Source organism: Argopecten irradians, chromosome 6 (genome assembly GCF_041381155.1).
Source record: "Argopecten irradians isolate NY chromosome 6, Ai_NY, whole genome shotgun sequence".
Classification (NCBI taxonomy): Eukaryota; Metazoa; Mollusca; class Bivalvia; order Pectinida; family Pectinidae; genus Argopecten; species Argopecten irradians.
In genome coordinates this window covers 46,085,611-46,107,282 of record NC_091139.1, presented here as the reverse complement: position 1 = coordinate 46,107,282, position 21,672 = coordinate 46,085,611, and the positions used below count along the sequence as shown (strand labels likewise).

Genomic DNA, 21,672 nt, shown 5'->3' with positions numbered 1-21,672 from the left:
TTACATATAGACACCTGATTCTCCCGGTCACGATCTAATTGTGTTAGTTACATATAGACACCTGATTCTCCCGGTCACGATCTCATTGTGTTAGTTACATATAGACACCTGATTCTCCGGATCTCATTGTGTTAGTTACATATAGACACCTGATTCTCCGGATCTCATTGTGTTAGTTACATATAGACACCTGATTCTCCCGGAACTTAAATCTTGTTGTGTAGAGTTGTGTTAATGATGATGGTAAATGATTCACATGATGCTTATTACTGCTGCTGTATCCACGGTTTTGTCTGATTTGTTTTATTTCGGTAACAAAAATCATCATCTTTGAATCAATTACTTAGGTGAAGGAAAACCAGAGTTCCTACAAAAGAGGCATCACTCTACATACACTAAAGCTAGCTAATAGCGACCATCGCCACCCCGATCACATCTTTACAAAACTACTTTAAAGGCTTATATGATCAATCTTTCTTTGTTTACCTACCCTAAGAAACATAAAAACTTGTTCTTATAAGTTCAGATACAGTACCTGAACCGTTTAACGTTCCCAAATTTGCGTTTTGTTTGCGTTTGCGTTATTTCCGTTAGCAATCGTTAGCGTTAGCAATCGTTTATCGTTAATCGTTATCGTTTGCGTTAGCAATCGTTAATCGTTAGTTGCTTTTACAATTGTTTGCGTTAGAAATCGTTTGCGTTAATCGTTAGCAGGACCCACTTCCGCTAACGTTAACCACTAAAAATAGAACCAAATGCCGGTGATATGCTTTGATGATCCGGATATAATGTTCATTTTTATCTACTAAGATATTACGTTTACTGCTTCGTGTATCCACGATGACTGATAGATTACACAACTTGAAGAAAATAGCTAAAACAGATAATGAAAATATAAAAATGTTATTACAGACACGCTGCATAATATTCTTCTTGTTATGTTAAATATTATCAATGTACGAAGAACGCAAAAAAAAGACTCGGAAGATTTGTAAATAAATTCGTGAAATTTAAAAATCATTAATATGACGAGTTTGAACACGAGGAATAGGTGAGATTTGGCATTTACATGTACATATTTTTAAACGCAATTTATTAGTACTTTTATTTATATGAAAATGGAATAAAATGATGTAAATGTTTGCAATCCTACAACTATACATGTAGAACATGTGTAGATAATTCGAACTGTGCAGGGGTACGCTACATTGTAAGCCTTCACACGTACTCTACGCGTGTCAAATCAGCTCATATCAATAAAAACTGGACAGTCACGGGCACCTTCTCACACGTGTTCGTTGTTATTTGTAACTGGAATCTCTTCAATTCCCAGCGTGACGCGCACGGGTATTTTACCTGTACAGGTATATAGGTCACGACTGGTGTTACCTTGTGTCGACCCCCTGTAGCTGGCCAGGGGCGGAGTTCACCTGTAATTAACACCTTCTTGGGAGGGACATTACAACTTTATACCCAACTTACCTGTGCCCCGTACACTGTGACAGTACATTTCACGTCCATATATGTACTGTCGTATTTAAAAGTTTTGATGTGTGCAATATGCTTTCCTATAGTATAGATTACGTTGGAAAGAATTAGCTTACATTTATACATTGTATGAATAATTAATTTGTTCAAACTGTAAATTGAAGAGTTGCTTGATGTGAAATGTGATCAAATAACTATATTTCTTACACCAGCTACAAATATACGTAGAAAATTGTCGCAATGCAATTTTACAGTTATCTTCAGTGTACATACATGTATGCATGTGCATCACTATCTTCATCGTCGTTGTTATCAATGATTATGCATAATTGACTTAATTTGAATATAAATAACTGGAAGTGAAATATTTTCATTCTTTATATCTTTATTATATGCATGAACTATAAAATGAGAGAACTGCAAATGGTGAAACACGAATTCAAATGTTCAATCTTTATTACAGTAGCTGTGGCGTATGTACGTGCATTTGTAAATGTACATGTACGACCCTAAAATCGATGCCTAGTCAATTGTAAGCAATGAGCTTTTATGAATGCACACCCTAGTAATATACAGCGTGTAATCCGTTATGAAACAAATATTCCGAGAATACAATTTTCCATGGTAAGCGGAAGAGCCATTCGACAATCTACAAAAACCCTGAAACTTGTGATTGATGCGGGAAACACTATAAGATGTTAATTATTACAATTGTTGAGTTATGAAACATCGATAATAGAAATCAAACATATAGATGGAAATTTGATTTACTGCATTTTAAATGTGTTTGTGTGAAAATGTTTTATTCGTCATTTCAATACCATGATACTATTTAAAGTACCAGTATACGCCTGATCACTTCACTAAAGTTATGACATCGTGACGGTAATATTATCAATAAAGTGTTGTTGTAACAATTTGTTTATTATTTCTTAAAATGTCGGACAAATATGACACTTAGAATAATACAATTCTCTCTTAATACATACGGCTGTACACGTAATTTGTAAACGTACGTGTGAAGTGGAAACTTCGTATCGAGTACAGTCGTGTTTGACTTCATTGTGTTATTATCAGTAAAGAGATGTTGTAACAATTTGTTATTTCTTAAAATATCGGGTAAAATGACACTTTAGAATAATACCATTCTTTCTCCATACACACAGTTGCACATGTAATTCATTTTGTAAACGTACATTTTGTACATGTAAACTGGAAACTTTGCATTGAGTACTATCGTCTTTGACTTCATCGTGTCCATATAGTTTTCATAGGCAAATGTTTATATGATATACAGAAACTTTAATCCCGAACGTACTCCAGTTTTTCTTGTACTTTCGTTTGTATTTCAGAACGTCAAGATCCGTAATTTATTTACCGTCAAGCCGTGTCCGTGATTATAACAATGGTATTTCCGGTTTATCATAGCCGATCGTTTTGCGTTTTGCGTTAATCGTTAGCCGGTATTGCGTTAATCGTTTATCGTTAATCGTTAATCGTTAGCAATCGTTAGCGTTAGCTAACGGACAATTTTTTTTGCGTTGCGTTTGCGTTAGGCTGGGAACGTTAAACGGTTCAGGTACTGTATCAAAATATCAAAGATAACTTTTGATATATTAGATGTGCAACTCTGAAATCACATAAAATTCATGTAAAACTAGATGTAATTAACATCTTCTCCTAATACACAATTAAATCCTGCAATTCTCGTATCAATTTAAAATTCTAATAAATAAATCCACTTAAAAATCTCTTCTACGCTGATTCTGAAGCATCAATATAAAAGTTTCTCAAATTAAAAAAAAATATATTTAATAGAAAATTGACATTTAAACTACATGTATCTATAACACAAAAACATATAGCTAGAGGCTACATTACCCAATGTACAAACAACATCTATTGTATCAGGATAAACAATAATCTGACGTGTATTTACATTTACTTCTGTGAAGAGACAGTAAAAGCTAAATGCCACCGTTCTAAATGCCTGAATTAACAACTGAAGTTAGAAGACCACAGAGGCCCTGTGGTAAATACTGCCTTGATGTTAAGACTAACATCGCTTGTACATTACAAAAAAAACCCACACACAACAGGAGATGAATGATAATAGAAAAAAAAAGTGTTCACTACACACAACATCTAAGTGATATGTACCGAGCCGTTCCTGCCCATGGTTACTGCCCATCACCTACTGTCATCAGTCTCCCTTACTTCCTCTGTAGTACCACTGTCCCATTGTCTTGTGACAATGTCTCCCCCCTCTAATAGAACAAAGGATAGCACTCTGACTCATCTTCACCAACTTCTCTCTTCCCTCCATATTATTTCTAATTATTGACATTTACTCATTGATGGAGCATTGCTCCACAGGGTTTTTTATTTAACAACTTTACTGATGTGTTAAGGATAAGATAATTCACAAAGATGTGGACCTTAATATCAAACTATTTTACTGGTGTGTTTAGGATAAGGAAATTCACAAAGATGTGGACCTTAATATCAAACTTTTTTATTGATGTGTTAAGGATAAGATAATTCACAAAGATGTGGACCTTAATATCAAACAATTTTACTGATGGGTTTAGAATAAGGAAATTCACAAAGATGTGGACCTTAATATCAAACAATTTTACTGATGGGTTAAGGATAAGGAAATTCACAAAGATGTGGACCTTAATATCAAACAATTTTACTGATGTGTTAAGGATAAGGAAATTCACAAAGATGTGGACCTTAATATCAAACAATTTTACTGATGGGTTTAGGATAAGGAAATTCACAAAGATGTGGACCTTAATATCAAACAATTTTACTGATGGGTTTAGGATAAGGAAATTCACAAAGATGTGGACCTTAATATCAAACAATTTTACTGATGGGTTTAGGATAAGGAAATTCACAAAGATGTGGACCTTAATATCAAACAATTTTACTGATGGGTTAAGGATAAGGAAATTCACAAAGATGTGGACCTTAATATCAAACAATTTTACTGATGGGTTTAGGATAAGGAAATTCACAAAGATGTGGACCTTAATATCAAATAATTTTACTGATGGGTTTAGGATAAGGAAATTCACAAAGATGTGGACCTTAATATCAAACAATTTTACTGATGTGTTAAGGATAAGGAAATTCACAAAGATGTGGACCTTAATATCAAATAATTTTACTGATGGGTTAAGGATAAGGAAATTCACAAAGATGTGGACCTTAATATCAAATAATTTTACTGATGGGTTTAGGATAAGGAAATTCACAAAGATGTGGACCTTAATACACTCTAAACTTCATCAGACTTTTATATATAAAAACTAATATTCCTTTAATCTTGATTAGCATACACCACCCATGGAACAGTAAATAAACTCACAATTGTCCATGTTATATATTATAGGACATTGTGATGATTTACAGATTCTTTGTGTAATGTTGAAAAAGACTTGATTTGGTTTTAATCTATTCCAAACTTACAGACATCAATACCATTTCTGTAGTTACCCGGTATGTGGTCTGTGGTACTACACTTGGTAAGATTCAATGAAAAAGTAACAGTAATGATTCATAGTGAACTCTGCATAGGAAGGGTGTACTACATGGCTATAGTGGGAGGGGGGGGGGGGTGGAGAACCCAAGATTGATCTTCACTGTATAAATGATTGGTAAACCAAGGAAAAACTATACTATAAAGAGCAAATACTGGCAAACAGATTAGGTATGGGTTTACACTTCCAGGATCTATCGCTGGGGATTCAATAAAATGTTTTGAATAAAAAAAAGTTCAATTACATTGTACTGTAGTAATAATTTGGAAGAAAAAAATCTTGATTGCAATAATGAATTTTGAAAGTGCCTTTTGATACATGGAGTCTAATTTGAACTATGTCACATACAAGCTAAGACTGGCCAGGCCATGAGTATTACAGTATGAGGCTTGGAGGAGGTAAAAGAAAGGAAAGAATATCAATGTCACAACTTTAAAAGTATATCTCAATATGATGTGTAAGTATCTTAGTAAAACAATAAATTACAATAGCGATTGTTCTATGACTTCTACCAGAAAGTTATTCAGGTGTTAAACCTAGTTATGAAACTGAGAACATCCTGTTTGTATCTAGAGACAATAACTTGTAAGTGATCCTAGCCATGTTAACACAATCAGATTACAGTATAGATAGAGAATTGTCAGTGTGTTTATATAGTCAGTGACTTTGAACAGGAAATTCATGTTATAAATCACTGGCCCCACATCATGTGTGTAAGTACCCAGGGTTTCTAGGGTTACCAGCCTGGGGTCAGCATACACTGGGGTCGCCAGCCTATAGGGTCAACATATACTGGGGTCACTATAGTGTTGTATTGATGATCGGCAATAATCGATTAACTGGCTAGATGACCCTCAACCGATCCAATGATTGATTGAAAATGTCATAATCGATCATCGGGAAAAAAATTAAACTCATTGGGAATCAAATATTTTTCTATTAAAAATCTAAAATACACTGAAAACTCCCTAACATTCCTCCATGTCAATAATTTTCACCAAATACAGTCAAAAACAGGCCAGAAATTTTAGTTTTCAACATTCTATCCACTGCTCATAACAGAGAGGGCAAAACAAGCTTTTAATATATAGATTATAGGCAATTTGAATAGAAAATTGAACCGATCATTTTGTGCGATTATCGGATCGGATGAGTCTTCCGATTCCAACCAATGATCGATTATCATTTTTAGCTGATTATACAACACTAGGTCACCAGCCTGCGATCAGCATATACTGGAGTCACCAGCCATGGGTCAACATATATTGGAGTCACCAGGCTGAGGTCACCAGATACTCGGGTCACGAGACTGGGGTTACGAGACTGGGGTCACCAGTCTAAGGTCAATATATACTGGGGTCATCACAATGAGGTCAGCAAATACTGGGGTCAACATATACTGGGGTCACCAAGCTGGGGTAGCATAGTATATCGGGGTAATTACGCTGCCATAAGCAAAATATGATGGAAGCATATGCTAGGGTACTATGCTGGGGTCAACATACACTTGGGGTCACCCATATAAGTTCAACTCTATTTGAGATCAATAAGACTAGCCAGCTAAATGTCAACCATTCTTACAAATATCAAAAAATAAAATATCCTTATCTTTGTTTCATGAAGTAATGCTATCAGTTTTGCACCTGTCTCTGATGGGTATACTCGTTAGATTAACCTACCTGTAGGGTATTATCGGTTAGATTAACTGAAGAATCCACAGAAGCAATGGCTTGTTCATGTTACTACATACAACAAAAGTTTAAATACCAAATAATGACTGGGATTACATGCTCCACAGCCACCACCCATCAGGGAAGCTATATCACCTAACATCTGTTGTAATTGATATATCAAATTATCACTGAATACACCTCGTGTTTATTCTGTTATAGTAACAGAGGATTAAAAAATTGAAGTGAAATGATTTCGATGTTCTTTATTTATTTATTTGTTTATTTATCTATTTATTAATGTATTTATTTATTCATTTATTTATTTATTTTTATTTCTTTATAACAACATTTATTTATTTTACAAGTGACAAACTTTTCAACAATGAATGTATATCATTTCAGGTGATTTAATGCCAGTGGTAAGTGAATGTGTTTTGGGAGACTGCAGTTCCAGTGGTATTGATGCTGTATATCCTTGTATTAAAGGAAATTTTTGCGCTTTCAAGAGATATTACTATGATATAGAAATTAAATTTGATTTGTAAAATGTTGAAAATTATACTATTAGACCAAATCACACAATTTTAAAACCATTTAAATGCAATTTTTTCCTTTTTACTTAAAAATTCTAAATTTTGACCGACATAAGTATGTTAATAACTGGCTATATCTATGGGTTATGTAAGTCTTGGCTGATCATGATTCTCTGATAGCTCAGGTAAAGGCTATATCTATGGGTTATGTAAGTCTTGGCTGATCATGATTCTCTGATAGCACAGGTAAAGGTTATATCTATGGGTTATGTAAGTCTTGGCTGATCATGATTCTCTGATAGCTCAGGTAAAGGTTATATCTATGGGTTATGTAAGTCTTGGCTGATCATGATTCTCTGATAGCACAGGTAAAGGTTATATCTATGGGTTATGTAAGTCTTGGCTGATCATGATTCTCTGATAGCTCAGGTAAAGGTTATATCTATGGGTTATGTAAGTCTTGGCTGATCATGATTCTCTGATAGCTCAGGTAAAGGTTATATCTATGGGTTATGTAAGTCTTGGCTGATCATGATTCTCTGATAGCACAGGTAAAGGTTATATCTATGGGTTATGTAAGTCTTGGCTGATCATGATTCTCTGATAGCAGTAAAGGTTTATTATGGTTATAATCTGCTGCTGTGCTGGTATTATATCTATGGTTATGTAAGTCTTGGCTGATCATGATTCTCTGATAGCTCAGGTAAAGGTTATATCTATGGGTTATGTAAGTCTTGGCTGATCATGATTCTCTGATAGCTCAGGTAAAGGTTATATCTATGGGTTATGTAAGTCTTGGCTGATCATGATTCTCTGATAGCACAGGTAAAGGTTATATCTATGGGTTATGTAAGTCTTGGCTGATCATGATTCTCTGATAGCTCAGGTAAAGGTTATATCTATGGGTTATGTAAGTCTTGGCTGATCATGATTCTCTGATAGCTCAGGTAAAGGTTATATCTATGGGTTATGTAAGTCTTGGCTGATCATGATTCTCTGATAGCACAGGTAAAGGTTATATCTATGGGTTATGTAAGTCTTGGCTGATCATGATTCTCTGATAGCACAGGTAAAGGTTATATCTATGGGTTATGTAAGTCTTGGCTGATCATGATTCTCTGATAGCTCAGGTAAAGGTTATATCTATGGGTTATGTAAGTCTTGGCTGATCATGATTCTCTGATAGCTCAGGTAAAGGTTATATCTATGGGTTATGTAAGTCTTGGCTGATCATGATTCTCTGATAGCACAGGTAAAGGTTATATCTATGGGTTATGTAAGTCTTGGCTGATCATGATTCTCTGATAGCTCAGGTAAAGGTTATATCTATGGGTTATGTAAGTCTTGGCTGATCATGATTCTCTGATAGCTCAGGTAAAGGTTATATCTATGGGTTATGTAAGTCTTGGCTGATCATGATTCTCTGATAGCACAGGTAAAGGTTATATCTATGGGTTATGTAAGTCTTGCTGATCATGATCTGATTTCTGGCTGATAGCCAGGTAAAGGTTATATCTATGGGTTATGTAAGTCTTGGCTGATCATGATTCTCTGATAGCTCAGGTAAAGGTTATATCTATGGGTTATGTAAGTCTTGGCTGATCATGATTCTCTGATAGCCAGGTAAAGGTTATATCTATGGGTTATGTAAGTCTTGGCTGATCATGATTCTCTGATAGCACAGGTAAAGGTTATATCTATGGGTTATGTAAGTCTTGGCTGATCATGATTCTCTGATAGCTCAGGTAAAGGTTATATCTATGGGTTATGTAAGTCTTGGCTGATCATGATTCTCTGATAGCCAGGTAAAGGTTATATCTATGGGTTATGTAAGTCTTGGCTGATCATGATTCTCTGATAGCTCAGGTAAAGGTTATATCTATGGGTTATGTAAGTCTTGGCTGATCATGATTCTCTGATAGCTCAGGTAAAGGTTATATCTATGGGTTATGTAAGTCTTGGCTGATCATGATTCTCTGATAGCTCAGGTAAAGGTTATCAGGTTATGTAAGTCTTGGCTGATATGATTCTCTGATAGCCAGGTAAAGTTATATCTATGGGTTATGTAAGTCTTGGCTGATCATGATTCTCTGATAGCTCAGGTAAAGGTTATATCTATGGGTTATGTAAGTCTTGGCTGATCATGATTCTCTGATAGCTCAGGTAAAGGTTATATCTATGGGTTATGTAAGTCTTGGCTGATCATGATTCTCTGATAGCTCAGGTAAAGGTTATATCTATGGTTATGTAAGTCTTGGCTGATCATGATTCTCTGATAGCTCAGGTAAAGGTTATATCTATGGGTTATGTAAGTCTTGGCTGATCATGATTCTCTGATAGCTCAGGTAAAGGTTATATCTATGGGTTATGTAAGTCTTGGCTGATCATGATTCTCTGATAGCTCAGGTAAAGGTTATATCTATGGGTTATGTAAGTCTTGGCTGATCATGATTCTCTGATAGCACAGGTAAAGGTTATATCTATGGGTTATGTAAGTCTTGGCTGATCATGATTCTCTGATAGCTCAGGTAAAGGTTATATCTATGGGTTATGTAAGTCTTGGCTGATCATGATTCTCTGATAGCTCAGGTAAAGGTTATATCTATGGGTTATGTAAGTCTTGGCTGATCATGATTCTCTGATAGCTCAGGTAAAGGTTATATCTATGGGTTATGTAAGTCTTGGCTGATCATGATTCTCTGATAGCTCAGGTAAAGGTTATATCTATGGGTTATGTAAGTCTTGGCTGATCATGATTCTCTGATAGCAACAGGTAAAGGTTATATCTATGGGTTATGTAAGTCTTGGCTGATCATGATTCTCTGATAGCACAGGTAAAGGTTATATCTATGGGTTATGTAAGTCTTGGCTGATCATGATTCTCTGATAGCTCAGGTAAAGGTTATATCTATGGGTTATGTAAGTCTTGGCTGATCATGATTCTCTGATAGCTCAGGTAAAGGTTATATCTATGGGTTATGTAAGTCTTGGCTGATCATGATTCTCTGATAGCTAAAGGTTATCAGGTGTAAGTCTTCTGATCATGATTCTCTGATAGCACAGGTAAAGTTATATGGGTTATGTAAGTCTTGGCTGATCATGATTCTCTGATAGCTCAGGTAAAGGTTATATCTATGGGTTATGTAAGTCTTGGCTGATCATGATTCTCTGATAGCACAGGTAAAGGTTATATCTATGGGTTATGTAAGTCTTGGCTGATCATGATTCTCTGATAGCTCAGGTAAAGGTTATATCTATGGGTTATGTAAGTCTTGGCTGATCATGATTCTCTGATAGCACAGGTAAAGGTTATATCTATGGGTTATGTAAGTCTTGGCTGATCATGATTCTCTGATAGCACAGGTAAAGGTTATATCTATGGGTTATGTAAGTCTTGGCTGATCATGATTCTCTGATAGCACAGGTAAAGGTTATATCTATGGGTTATGTAAGTCTTGGCTGATCATGATTCTCTGATAGCTCAGGTAAAGGTTATATCTATGGGTTATGTAAGTCTTGGCTGATCATGATTCTCTGATAGCACAGGTAAAGGTTATATCTATGGGTTATGTAAGTCTTGGCTGATCATGATTCTCTGATAGCTCAGGTAAAGGTTATATCTATGGGTTATGTAAGTCTTGGCTGATCATGATTCTCTGATAGCTCAGGTAAAGGTTATATCTATGGGTTATGTAAGTCTTGGCTGATCATGATTCTCTGATAGCACAGGTAAAGGTTATATCTATGGGTTATGTAAGTCTTGGCTGATCATGATTCTCTGATAGCTCAGGTAAAGGTTATATCTATGGGTTATGTAAGTCTTGGCTGATCATGATTCTCTGATAGCACAGGTAAAGGTTATATCTATACACTTAAAGATGCTCCACCGCCAACAGAGCATAAATGATACTCATCATTTGAACAATAATTGGTGTTTAATCGTGTATATGTATGTCTAATTAATATAAAACACAATATAACATAATTTGTTTTGCTTTTGGTGCATGCGCAATCAGTAATTCATTCCATATAGGATATAGTGCCAGAGAATTTTTCCGTGATGCAATTAATTAATTTTTATTTTTTAAACTTTAAGTAAAATTAGAAGCTCAAACTTTTCAATGGTGGTAATGGTGTGAAGTAAGTAACTTTTGTAACTGAAGAAAAATACCAAATCGTCTGCTCCTGTTTTTGATAGTGAAAAAATACCATTTGTCAGCGGTGGAGCATCTTTAAAATCAAACATAAAAAAAATTCTATATTGTCTGATGACGAGAACCACAGGTGTACAGTACTTATGGCTTAAGGATATAGTCCCTCAAATCCCCAGAATATTCACCTTTAATCACATTTTAAAAACATGACTCATAAAATAAAAAGATACATCTTTTTCATTCATGGGTACTGAAGTTTGAAATATGGTGAATCATATCAGTATGTACCGATAACTAAACAAGCTTCCACAGCCAGCATTCTGTATGTGAAACAGCATGACCTGCTTCATTACACACGGGGGTCCAGTAGGTTCCTGTAATCATCCAAAACTGATCTTACCTGACAAGTTTTAATGCTCACATCTATTGAGTATCATGTGAATGTGTCATGTTACCAGGTAAACAAAAATAAAATTTGAGTAAGAACATAGGCAACTCAGAATGTGTACCAAGTAAACTATATTGGTATTGGAATATTGTAAAACAATAAATTACGGGCTTGTGGCTGCCTATGTGGTCTCTGTGTATAACAGCAGTAATTGGGCCTGACATGGGGAAACAATAGGAACAATGAGCTCCAGGTGTACCTACTGACACTATAGTACAGTGATATGTATACTATATAGATACAGTCTTAATGTGCTTACAGCTCATACAAAAACTGACATATCTAAGACTGTTTCTTTTCATAGGGAGTAAATAACTAAATTAGACTTAAGAAATTTCTCACAACAGAATCTTTAACATACTGTAACAAACTGCTAAAATTTTTATTGTTTTACAAGTACCAAATTGGATATTCACAATTTCGGATCATAAACAAAAGGATTTCTCAAAGTTATTCTACATAAGAGTAATATTGAGGTTTTTATTTGTCTAAATGGCTAAATGGTATAGGTAAATCAAGGGAAAAGTCAACCTCTCAAACAATAGGGAAGTTATTATCTGTTTTGAATGCTCCATATGGATGTTTTATTTGTTTGCTTGTTTTTGTTTATGTCCTATAAACAGCCCTGGGGGTCATTGAAGAATGCGCCAGGAGGTTAAGGGGAGGGAGGAAAGCTGGAGTTAGAGTATCCTGAGAAAAACCACCAACCTCAGGCAACTGCCACATGTGTGATTCAAACTCGAGCCACTGAGATGGAGGGCTGATTGGACACCTAAATCTTTCTTCAGCTACTGCCACTTTTTAAATTATGAACTTTGCATTAATTATCAAATTTATTGTCTATCTCAAGTTCAAGTTGAAATATATTTGCAGAGAATGAAATTGGAGCACATTTACAAGGCAATCCATCTTTAACCATGCAGAACATATTTACAAAATAAAATATCAGATTTGCAAACATTTTATTCTCAGGCAGAAAATGAAATTAGTGTCACAAAAATGCAAATCATATGTAAGATGTGCACAATGATGACAAGCCTAATCAATCAGATATGTAGATCACCACACACTTATTAAAATCTGAATTGATATTTAATGTTAATTTAGAACTTTAAAGGTTTAACAATTTAATTGTCAGCTCACAAAGTTATTTGCTGTTCACACAAAATGTCATTTGCTTTCGAATTTGTAAAAGCGTTTTGATGTCTAGCAAATGTCCCCTATCCATCAGGGCTTTGTACTGATAATGGCCTTGACCTTCAGAGCTACAAGTGTCACCTATCCAACAGAGCTTTGTACTGACAATGGCCTTGACCTTCAGAGCTACAAATGTCACCTCTCCATCAGGGCTCTGTACTGATAATGGCCTTGACCTTCAGAGCTACAAATGTGTATTGTTTTTATTTTCTATTCTTCTGTTTCAATTTTTTTTCTTTTTAATCTAGAGAAGTATTGTCAATCTTCTTAGAAAATTGACCTTTTTTAAGGAGAAAACTGTAAAGTTAGATGAAATACTTTCAATTTGGAATGGCCCCATTAATTACCTCAAAAAAGTCTTCAACAGATCTAGACAATAGAGAAAGTTATATCCAACCAGAGATTCCCATTGGTTGCTTACACAATATAACATAACTCAAACAGTGGTCCTTCGTCAACCTACAACCAGCACCAGCTGGCAACTATCAAATATAATATACAGGAGAAAGACTTCCAATAAACTGGCAAATCTACATCCACTCAGCACCAACCTTTCAAGATGGTATAAACATTGTACATGTTTGTTTTGCTTTATTCATATTTAACAACTATGTTATTGTAACAGAGCAGAGAATTTCATATAAATATAATCAATTACTCCACCAGGGATCAAACTCAGGACCTCTTCCTTATGAGACCTGCGCTCAACCAATCAAGCTAAAGTCGGAGTAAAGGGAAGTTCTCACTAACATAGAGGTAAATTATGGTTAGTGTTTTCCAAGGTTACAATCAGAAAATATGTATATTATGTCACTGCAGCAAGACTGTCTATATCTTATGAAATACAAGATACTCACAAAGTGATGCATTAGGCAACGTACTGAAGGAAGTATGAACCAAAACACTTCCTGGCCATAGGTCTCAGTAACATTCAGATACACGATATGTACTAGAACTCTAGTCGGATACCCAGAGTACATAGTACAGGAGACAACAGTCAACTAAATTCATCTTTTAGCTTATCAAATTACACACATTACATATATATACATAGGTCCTATATGCAGCCAGAGCAAGCATATTGATAACAAAGCCGATTTATCTTTGAATCTATCAGTTACAAGGGAACTGAAAATAACAACAAACAATTGTGACCTAATATAAACCATACCTACATACATGAATATGACATGTGAAACCATGTGAGTTGTCACAGTGAAAACTAAGTACTCAAATACTGACCCATATTTGCACTAGCTCCTGAAATTTGTTAACCTTACGCCTCATGGTGCTCTACAAAATTCTTGCTGAACAAGAATTTAACAACTTTTGTGTGAAAGCCATTGCGAAATCTAAAGATGAGTCATTTTTTAAAGATTTTCCTAACCACAGAAGACCTTGACACGTATAAGTACCCAGTTATCAGTTACAGTTGGATAATTGACATCCGGTTGCTATGAAACCTAAATCAGGTATATCAGCACACCTTTCCTTATATCTAGCTCGGTAGTAATACTGTACACATATATGGTGACAATCAGTCAAGCAAATCTCTTAATGGGTAAAATATTTAAGACATTTACATAACTATTTATCAACATTAGCATTGTTTTTTTAGCATACCAGGCCACATTTTTATGAAGTTAAGATTCAATATCCTTACTTCTAGAATTTTCAAATTCCCATTTCTAAAAATATTCATACACATTCTAATTAATAATTTTGTGATTGATTATATGATGGAAAGATTTGTTTAACAGACAGTTCTGTGCCCAGATTCTGTCTTAACAGGAATGTGTGGTCTGTTACCTTTGCTGCTTTTCCTTTCTTCTTTTCAATAAGACACCGCTTCCACGAAGGAATCCGTTTTGGTATGTCTTGACCACGAACTCCTTCCAATATGTCTTTCACTTTTCTGCTGTCATTGACAACTCTGCTGAAGGAAAAACCACACATGTATCAGTGTATGTCACATTTTTACAAGAGGCCCAGAGGGCCTGTACCGCTCACCTGTTTTTTTTTTAGTAATTATTACAATGACAATTACCAACGGGTAGAAAAATTAGCAAAATTGACTCCCAAAGTTAAATTTTGAATCACAACCATACAATGTTGCTATCGATATCATACAAATATGCTATCCAATACATAGGTTCAGAGACAAAGTAATTTATATGAAAATAGTAGCCTATCTGACCTTTTTGACCCTGCGTTTATGGCCGTCTAAGGCCCCAGGGGTCAGCCCTATCATTTGTACAATTTCAAATCCCAACCCTATAAGGATGCTACCATTGCATTATGAGTGCTCTTCCATGCTTAGTTGCAGAGAAGAAGTCGTTTATATTGAAATAGCTAAAGTGACCCCTTTTGACCCCACCCTTCAGGCCCCCGGAGGGTCAGCCCCATCATTTGCAAAATTTTTAATCCAAACCCTATAAGGATGTAACCATTGCATTATAAGCGTAATCCCATGTTAAGTGGCAGAGAAGAAGTCGTTTATATGGAAATTGACCACTTTTGACCCCGCCCCTCAGGCCCCCGGGGGTCAGCCCTATCATTTGCACAATTTGGAATCCCCACCCTATAAGGATGCTACCATTGCATTATGGGTGCTATCCCATGCTTAGTTGCAGAGAAGTCATTTATATGGAAATAGCCAAATTGACACTTTTGACCCCACCCTTCAGTTCACCGGGGGTCAGCCCCATCATTTGTACAATTTTGAATCCCCACCCTATAAGGATGCTACCATTGCATTATGGGTGCTATCCCATGCTTGGTTTCAGAGAAGAAGTCGTTAATATGGAAATAGCCCCCCGAGGGGACCCCTTTTGACCCTGCCCCCCAGGCCCCCGGGGAGTCAGCCCCATCATTTGTACAATTTTGAATCCCCACCCTATAAGGATGCTACCATTACATTATGGGTGCTATCCCATGCTTGGTTTCAGAGAAGAAGTCGTTTATATGGAAATAGCCAAATTGACCCCTTTTGACCCAGTCCCTCAGGCCTCCCGGGGGTCAGCCCTATCATTTGTACAATTTTGAATCCCCACCCTATAACGATACTACCATTGAATTATGAGTGCTGTCTCATGCTTAGTTTCAGAGAAGTCGTCGTTTATATGGAAATAGCCAAATTGACCCCTTTTGACCCCGCCCCTCAGGCCCCTGGGGGGTCAGCCCCATCATTTGTACAATTTTCAGTTAGTAGCCCATAAGGATGCTACCAGTCAAATTTTGTTGAAATCTGACCAGCGTTTATGGAGAAGAGGTCGATTGTTGACGGACGACGGACGACGGACAACGAACGCCGGACGCTGCGGTATCCCATAATATATTAAACAATCTGATGTAATAAAATATTGAGTAGAAATTATGGGCACAAAATATAGGTCACTACCGGTATATAACTAGGTACTGTCATGTATGAAAAGGATTTAAAAGCACCCAATAGAAAGAAGCTTAAATCAAAGCATATTATAAAACTCTGTTTCAAAATTCTAAAAATATTGTTACAGTTATGTTATTTGTTAATATTTTGTTATTTGAGGTCAACATATGTTATGTGGAACTAGAGGACCAAACTAGTTCGGACCGAGAGTTCAACATAACACATGTTGACCGAAAATTCACTCTACAACTGTTTTGTTATATCATTACATAAATACCATTACACATGTATGAAGTATGGCTTTTAATGTATGGTAGCAAATGAAATGAATGCATGCAGTCATTTTAGTTCTGAAATTAAAATTTACAAAGGATAGATTCATAAATTTGTGAACTATCAATGGTACTTCACTTGAAAGTACACAGAACTATAAAGTATTGATATATAAAACAAAGTGATCTATCTGTGTCTCTCCACATTCAGGCACAGATGCCGAGAAGTGACGAGTGGTTTACACACATTAGGAATTGCCAAGCAGTGCCATATTGTGACGTAATCATGACCTCAGCAGTCAACATTTCACGGGCGTAAATATCTTAATTATTGGACTCTTTAACTATAGAAAGCATAATGGAATGCAAAATTAAAGTATGAAATGTATGGCTCATTATAATCCCAAACTTTTGGTGTTATAGATTCATGGTGATAACCGTTCTGGTACAAAATCCACATGATAATATATAAACAGACTTTTACATAAAGAAGAAGACAACAAACATCGGGACCAATTTACTGGACAGCTCATTTAGGCTGACAATAACCTCTAGCTGTGTACATTTGTACTACACTAAATCTCTCTCGGTTACTTAAGTTACCTTGATTGAAGTTTGAATACAAATTGATCAATTATATTATAATGTAGCAGTATCAAATATTTATGCATTTTTTTTATTGTGCAATGATAGACAACCATATTTGTTTTCAGATTCAGATTTGGATCCAGTGCCATTATTGTCAATTATTAATGGTGGTTTCAATAAGAAAGAAAATAACTTAACGCTTTGTATTTTTTTATGTATAATTAATCAGTTTTGCTTCATGATTAAAAATTTTACAACAGTTAATTAAAATTATAAATAATCATTATTTTATTGTAAATATGAATAATTATAAATTGACTGAAAGATACACAACTAATTTAAAACAAATGATTACATTTATATCTGAATGGTGAATCAGTCCACCTAGATAGCAGTCTTGGTAAAAGGCAAGTGCAATATCCAACGCAAATAGTGCTCAAGACCTCAAATTCACTAACAGTATCTTAAAGATTTTTTTTAAAATGCAGAATAACAATATGAACACAATTCAGGCATTTTTGTTTTGTAAATTGATTTCTGGTTTACTTTCAGAAATAATTTTGTATGAATTAAGTTAAATTGCTCTATTAATGATTTTTCTAAAATCCCATGGGTGCTTATTGGGTTGAATATGGTAAATTATACTGTTAGCTGATCACACAGTCCACAAACTTATTGGGTCGAATATGGTATATAAATTATACTGTTAGCTGATCACACAGTCCACAAACTTATTGGGTTGAATATGGTAAATTATACTGTTAGCTGATCACACAGTCCACAAACTTATTGGGTCGAATATGGTATATAAATTATACTGTTAGCTGATCACACAGTCCACAAACTTATTGGGTTGAATATGGTATATAAATTATACTGTTAGCTGATCACACAGTCCACAAACTTATTGGGTTGAATATGGTAAATTATACTGTTAGCTGATCACACAGTCCACAAACTTATTGGGTCGAATATGGTATATAAATTATACTGTTAGCTGATCACACAGTCCACAAACTTATTGGTTGAATATGGTATATAAATTATACTGTTAGCTGATCACACAGTCCACAAACTTATTGGGTCGAATATGGTATATAAATTATACTGTTAGCTGATCACACAGTCCACAAACTTATTGGGTTGAATATGGTAAAATTATACTGTTAGCTGATCACACAGTCCACAAACTCATTGGGTCGAATATGGTATATAAATTATACTGTTAGCTGATCACACAGTCCACAAACTTATTGGGTTGAATATGGTATATAAATTATACTGTTAGCTGATCACACAGTCCACAAACTTATTGGGTCGAATATGGTATATAAAATTATACTGTTAGCTGATCACACAGTCCACAAACTTATTGGGTTGAATATGGTAAATTATACTGTTAGCTGATCACACAGTCCACAAACTTATTGGGTCGAATATGGTATATAAATTATACTGTTAGCTGATCACACAGTCCACAAACTTATTGGGTTGAATATGGTATATAAATTATACTGTTAGCTGATCACACAGTCCACAAACTTTCATTATGATGAATATGGTATATAAATTATACTGTTAGCTGATCACACAGTCCACAAACTTTCATTATGATGAATATGGTAAAATTATACTGTTAGCTGATCACACAGTCCACAAACTTATGGTGAATATGGTATATAAATTATACTGTTAGCTGATCACACAGTCCACAAACTTTCATTGGGTGAATATGGTATATAAATTATACTGTTAGCTGATCACACAGTCCACAAACTTTCATTATGGTGAATATGGTATATAAATTATACTGTTAGCTGATCACACAGTCCACAAACTTATTGGTTGAATATGGTATATAAATTATACTGTTAGCTGATCACACAGTCCACAAACTTTCATTATGATGAATATGGTATAAAATTATACTGTTAGCTGATCACCACAGTCCACAAACTTTCATTATGATGAATATGGTATATAAATTATACTGTTAGCTGATCACACAGTCCACAAACTTTCATTATGATGAATATGGTATATAAATTATACTGTTAGCTGATCACACAGTCCACAAACTTTCATTATGATGAATATGGTATATAAATTATACTGTTAGTTGAGTCCACAAACTTTCATTATGATGAATATGGTATATAAATTATACTGTTAGCTGATCACACAGTCCACAAACTTTCATTATGATGAATATGGTATATAAATTATACTGTTAGCTGATCACACAGTCCACAAACTTTCATTATGATGAATATGGTATATAAATTATACTGTTAGCTGATCACACAGTCCACAAACTTTCATTATGATGAATATGGTATATAAATTATACTGTTAGCTGATCACACAGTCCACAAACTTTCATTATGATGAATATGGTATATAAATTATACTGTTAGCTGATCACACAGTCCACAAACTTTCATTATGATGAATATGGTATATAAATTATACTGTTAGTTGAGTCCACAAACTTTCATTATGATGAATATGGTATATAAGTTATACTGTTAGCTGATCACACAGTCCACAAACTTTCATTATGATGATTTAAAAAACCTTTCTGATGTTAGAGTAAGATAATTCAGAATTCATGCAGGTTTGCATTAATTTGTATATTGTTTTCAAATTAATATCCATCTATTATGGGCATCAGGTACCTTGTTACTTTTTATTAAAGTTAAAACTCAATGTGTGAAAACCTGATATTAAATGCAAAGTTTGTATGACATGCACTTTATGCATTATCCATATGCATGCATTTGCATTAGCATATATATTATATAACACATTGTGGTTTTGTCTTCTGGCCTAATAGGTAGAATTATAATATTGTAAGGCGTTTCATTAAAAATCTTTACCTCCCATTAAAAGAAGTTTGTTATCAAATTCAAAGACAAATGTGTTAAAAAATTAATTTCAAAAATGTTTTTTTTTTCTTCAAATTTTGCCAATGCGTGCAAAGTTCGCAAATGTAAAGAAATTGAACGGGTGATGATAGTGTGTAGTATTGTAGGCTAACTGTTAATGACCAAATCTGTGCATAGCAAAACTTTTTTTTCAAACTCAAAATTCTAATAGCACCATGTACATGTGTACCTACCTGGAACTTGACGTTTTATCCCCATCGTCAGAATTACCGTCCTTGCGAATTGGCGATTGCACTGGCTTCAGCTTTTCTCGCCATTTATGAGGTCCAAGGAAGTTTTGATTAGTCTCAACACTTGGACCTCTCCTTATAGTTGGTAGCTGTAGCTCTACATCTTTTCCATCTGACGATGGAACTGGCACTTCCAGAAGATTCTCACATTCATCAGTATTTGGATCCTTTTTATCAATCATTGGTTTCATCAGTTATGTCAAAATGCACGATGCCTAACTGTCGTCATGCTCTCACTCATCGTTTGTTTACCTTGCGAATTTTGTGCACATCAAAACGAATCGGGTCCATGTTTAGACTCCTTCTCTTCGCAGTGGCCATTTTATCTCCTGTGGTATTTGCTTACAGTTTGTTTGGAGTAATTGTTGTTAGACGCAGTTTCCGGTAAGGAAAACCCATATATTCCCGCGACAGTTGTTTTAAACCCAAAATTGCTTCTGATGTCATTTGCGCAGAATGTTTTCCTGGTTCGTCTTTGTGTGTTAAGTTTCTGTACTACAGATGCATTGAAGTAAAACGTTTTAAAGACCAAATTAAAGGTTAAAGGAACGTTTGTGTGGCAAGTATATTACAAGCATTTTATTAACACGGAATAAAACAAGTGCGTGGTCGTTAAAAATTTACAATTAACTGCGAAAAAATATGGAACTAATATATGAAACCGTATCCTAATGAAACCTGCTTAAGTTTTTCTTAAGTTTTTCTTTGATTCTTGTTTTTGCTCAGTATTTTTATTTTTTTACAAATTTTGTTCTATACATCTTCACGTGAGATACTAATGCCCATTTAAAAACAAAATCAAGTCATTTTATTTCGTTTGTTTTCTTTTGTATAATTATATTTACCAACCAGGAATAGTTGTTGTTGACAACACAGCGGCGGGTAGGAAAGTGTCTACACGTGTGAGTTGTGACCACACTGCCTACAGGTATGTAAAACATTATCTTTACTTCACTTGACAATCCATCCGTATATTCATCAGTTCTCTTCAAAATGCTTATGTAATAACGCTTTCTAAAAAGTCACAGAGGAAAAAAATAGTTGGAAATTCTTACCTACTAAACAGTGTAACACAGCTACTGGACAGTAGGGCTACATGCTGACATGTTGATTACGAGCCTCAGATTACAAAGAATACACTTATACAGATATATACTGTAAAGCTATTTGTTTATGTATCTGATATTGTCTTATAAGAA

At 34.9% G+C, this 21,672-nt stretch overlaps 2 protein-coding genes across 2 annotated transcripts in view; one reads left to right on the top strand and one right to left on the bottom strand.

The window, feature by feature from the left end:
- Positions 1-20,985, bottom strand: part of LOC138326561 (mitogen-activated protein kinase kinase kinase 1-like) — a 43,606-nt gene extending 22,621 nt beyond the window's left edge. The window contains exons 1-2 of the mRNA XM_069272657.1: positions 20,417-20,985; positions 14,854-14,980 (exon numbers count right to left, since the gene is read on the bottom strand). Coding sequence (XP_069128758.1) covers positions 14,854-14,980; positions 20,417-20,664 — 375 coding nt within the window. The 5' untranslated portion in view covers positions 20,665-20,985. The remainder of the gene's footprint in view (positions 1-14,853; positions 14,981-20,416) is intronic.
- Positions 20,986-21,322: 337 nt separating this feature from the next.
- The window catches only part of LOC138326070 (uncharacterized), a 67,416-nt gene continuing 67,066 nt past the window's right edge, over positions 21,323-21,672 (top strand). The window contains exon 1 of the mRNA XM_069272196.1: positions 21,323-21,401. The gene's annotated coding sequence lies outside the window, so the exon portion shown is untranslated. The remainder of the gene's footprint in view (positions 21,402-21,672) is intronic.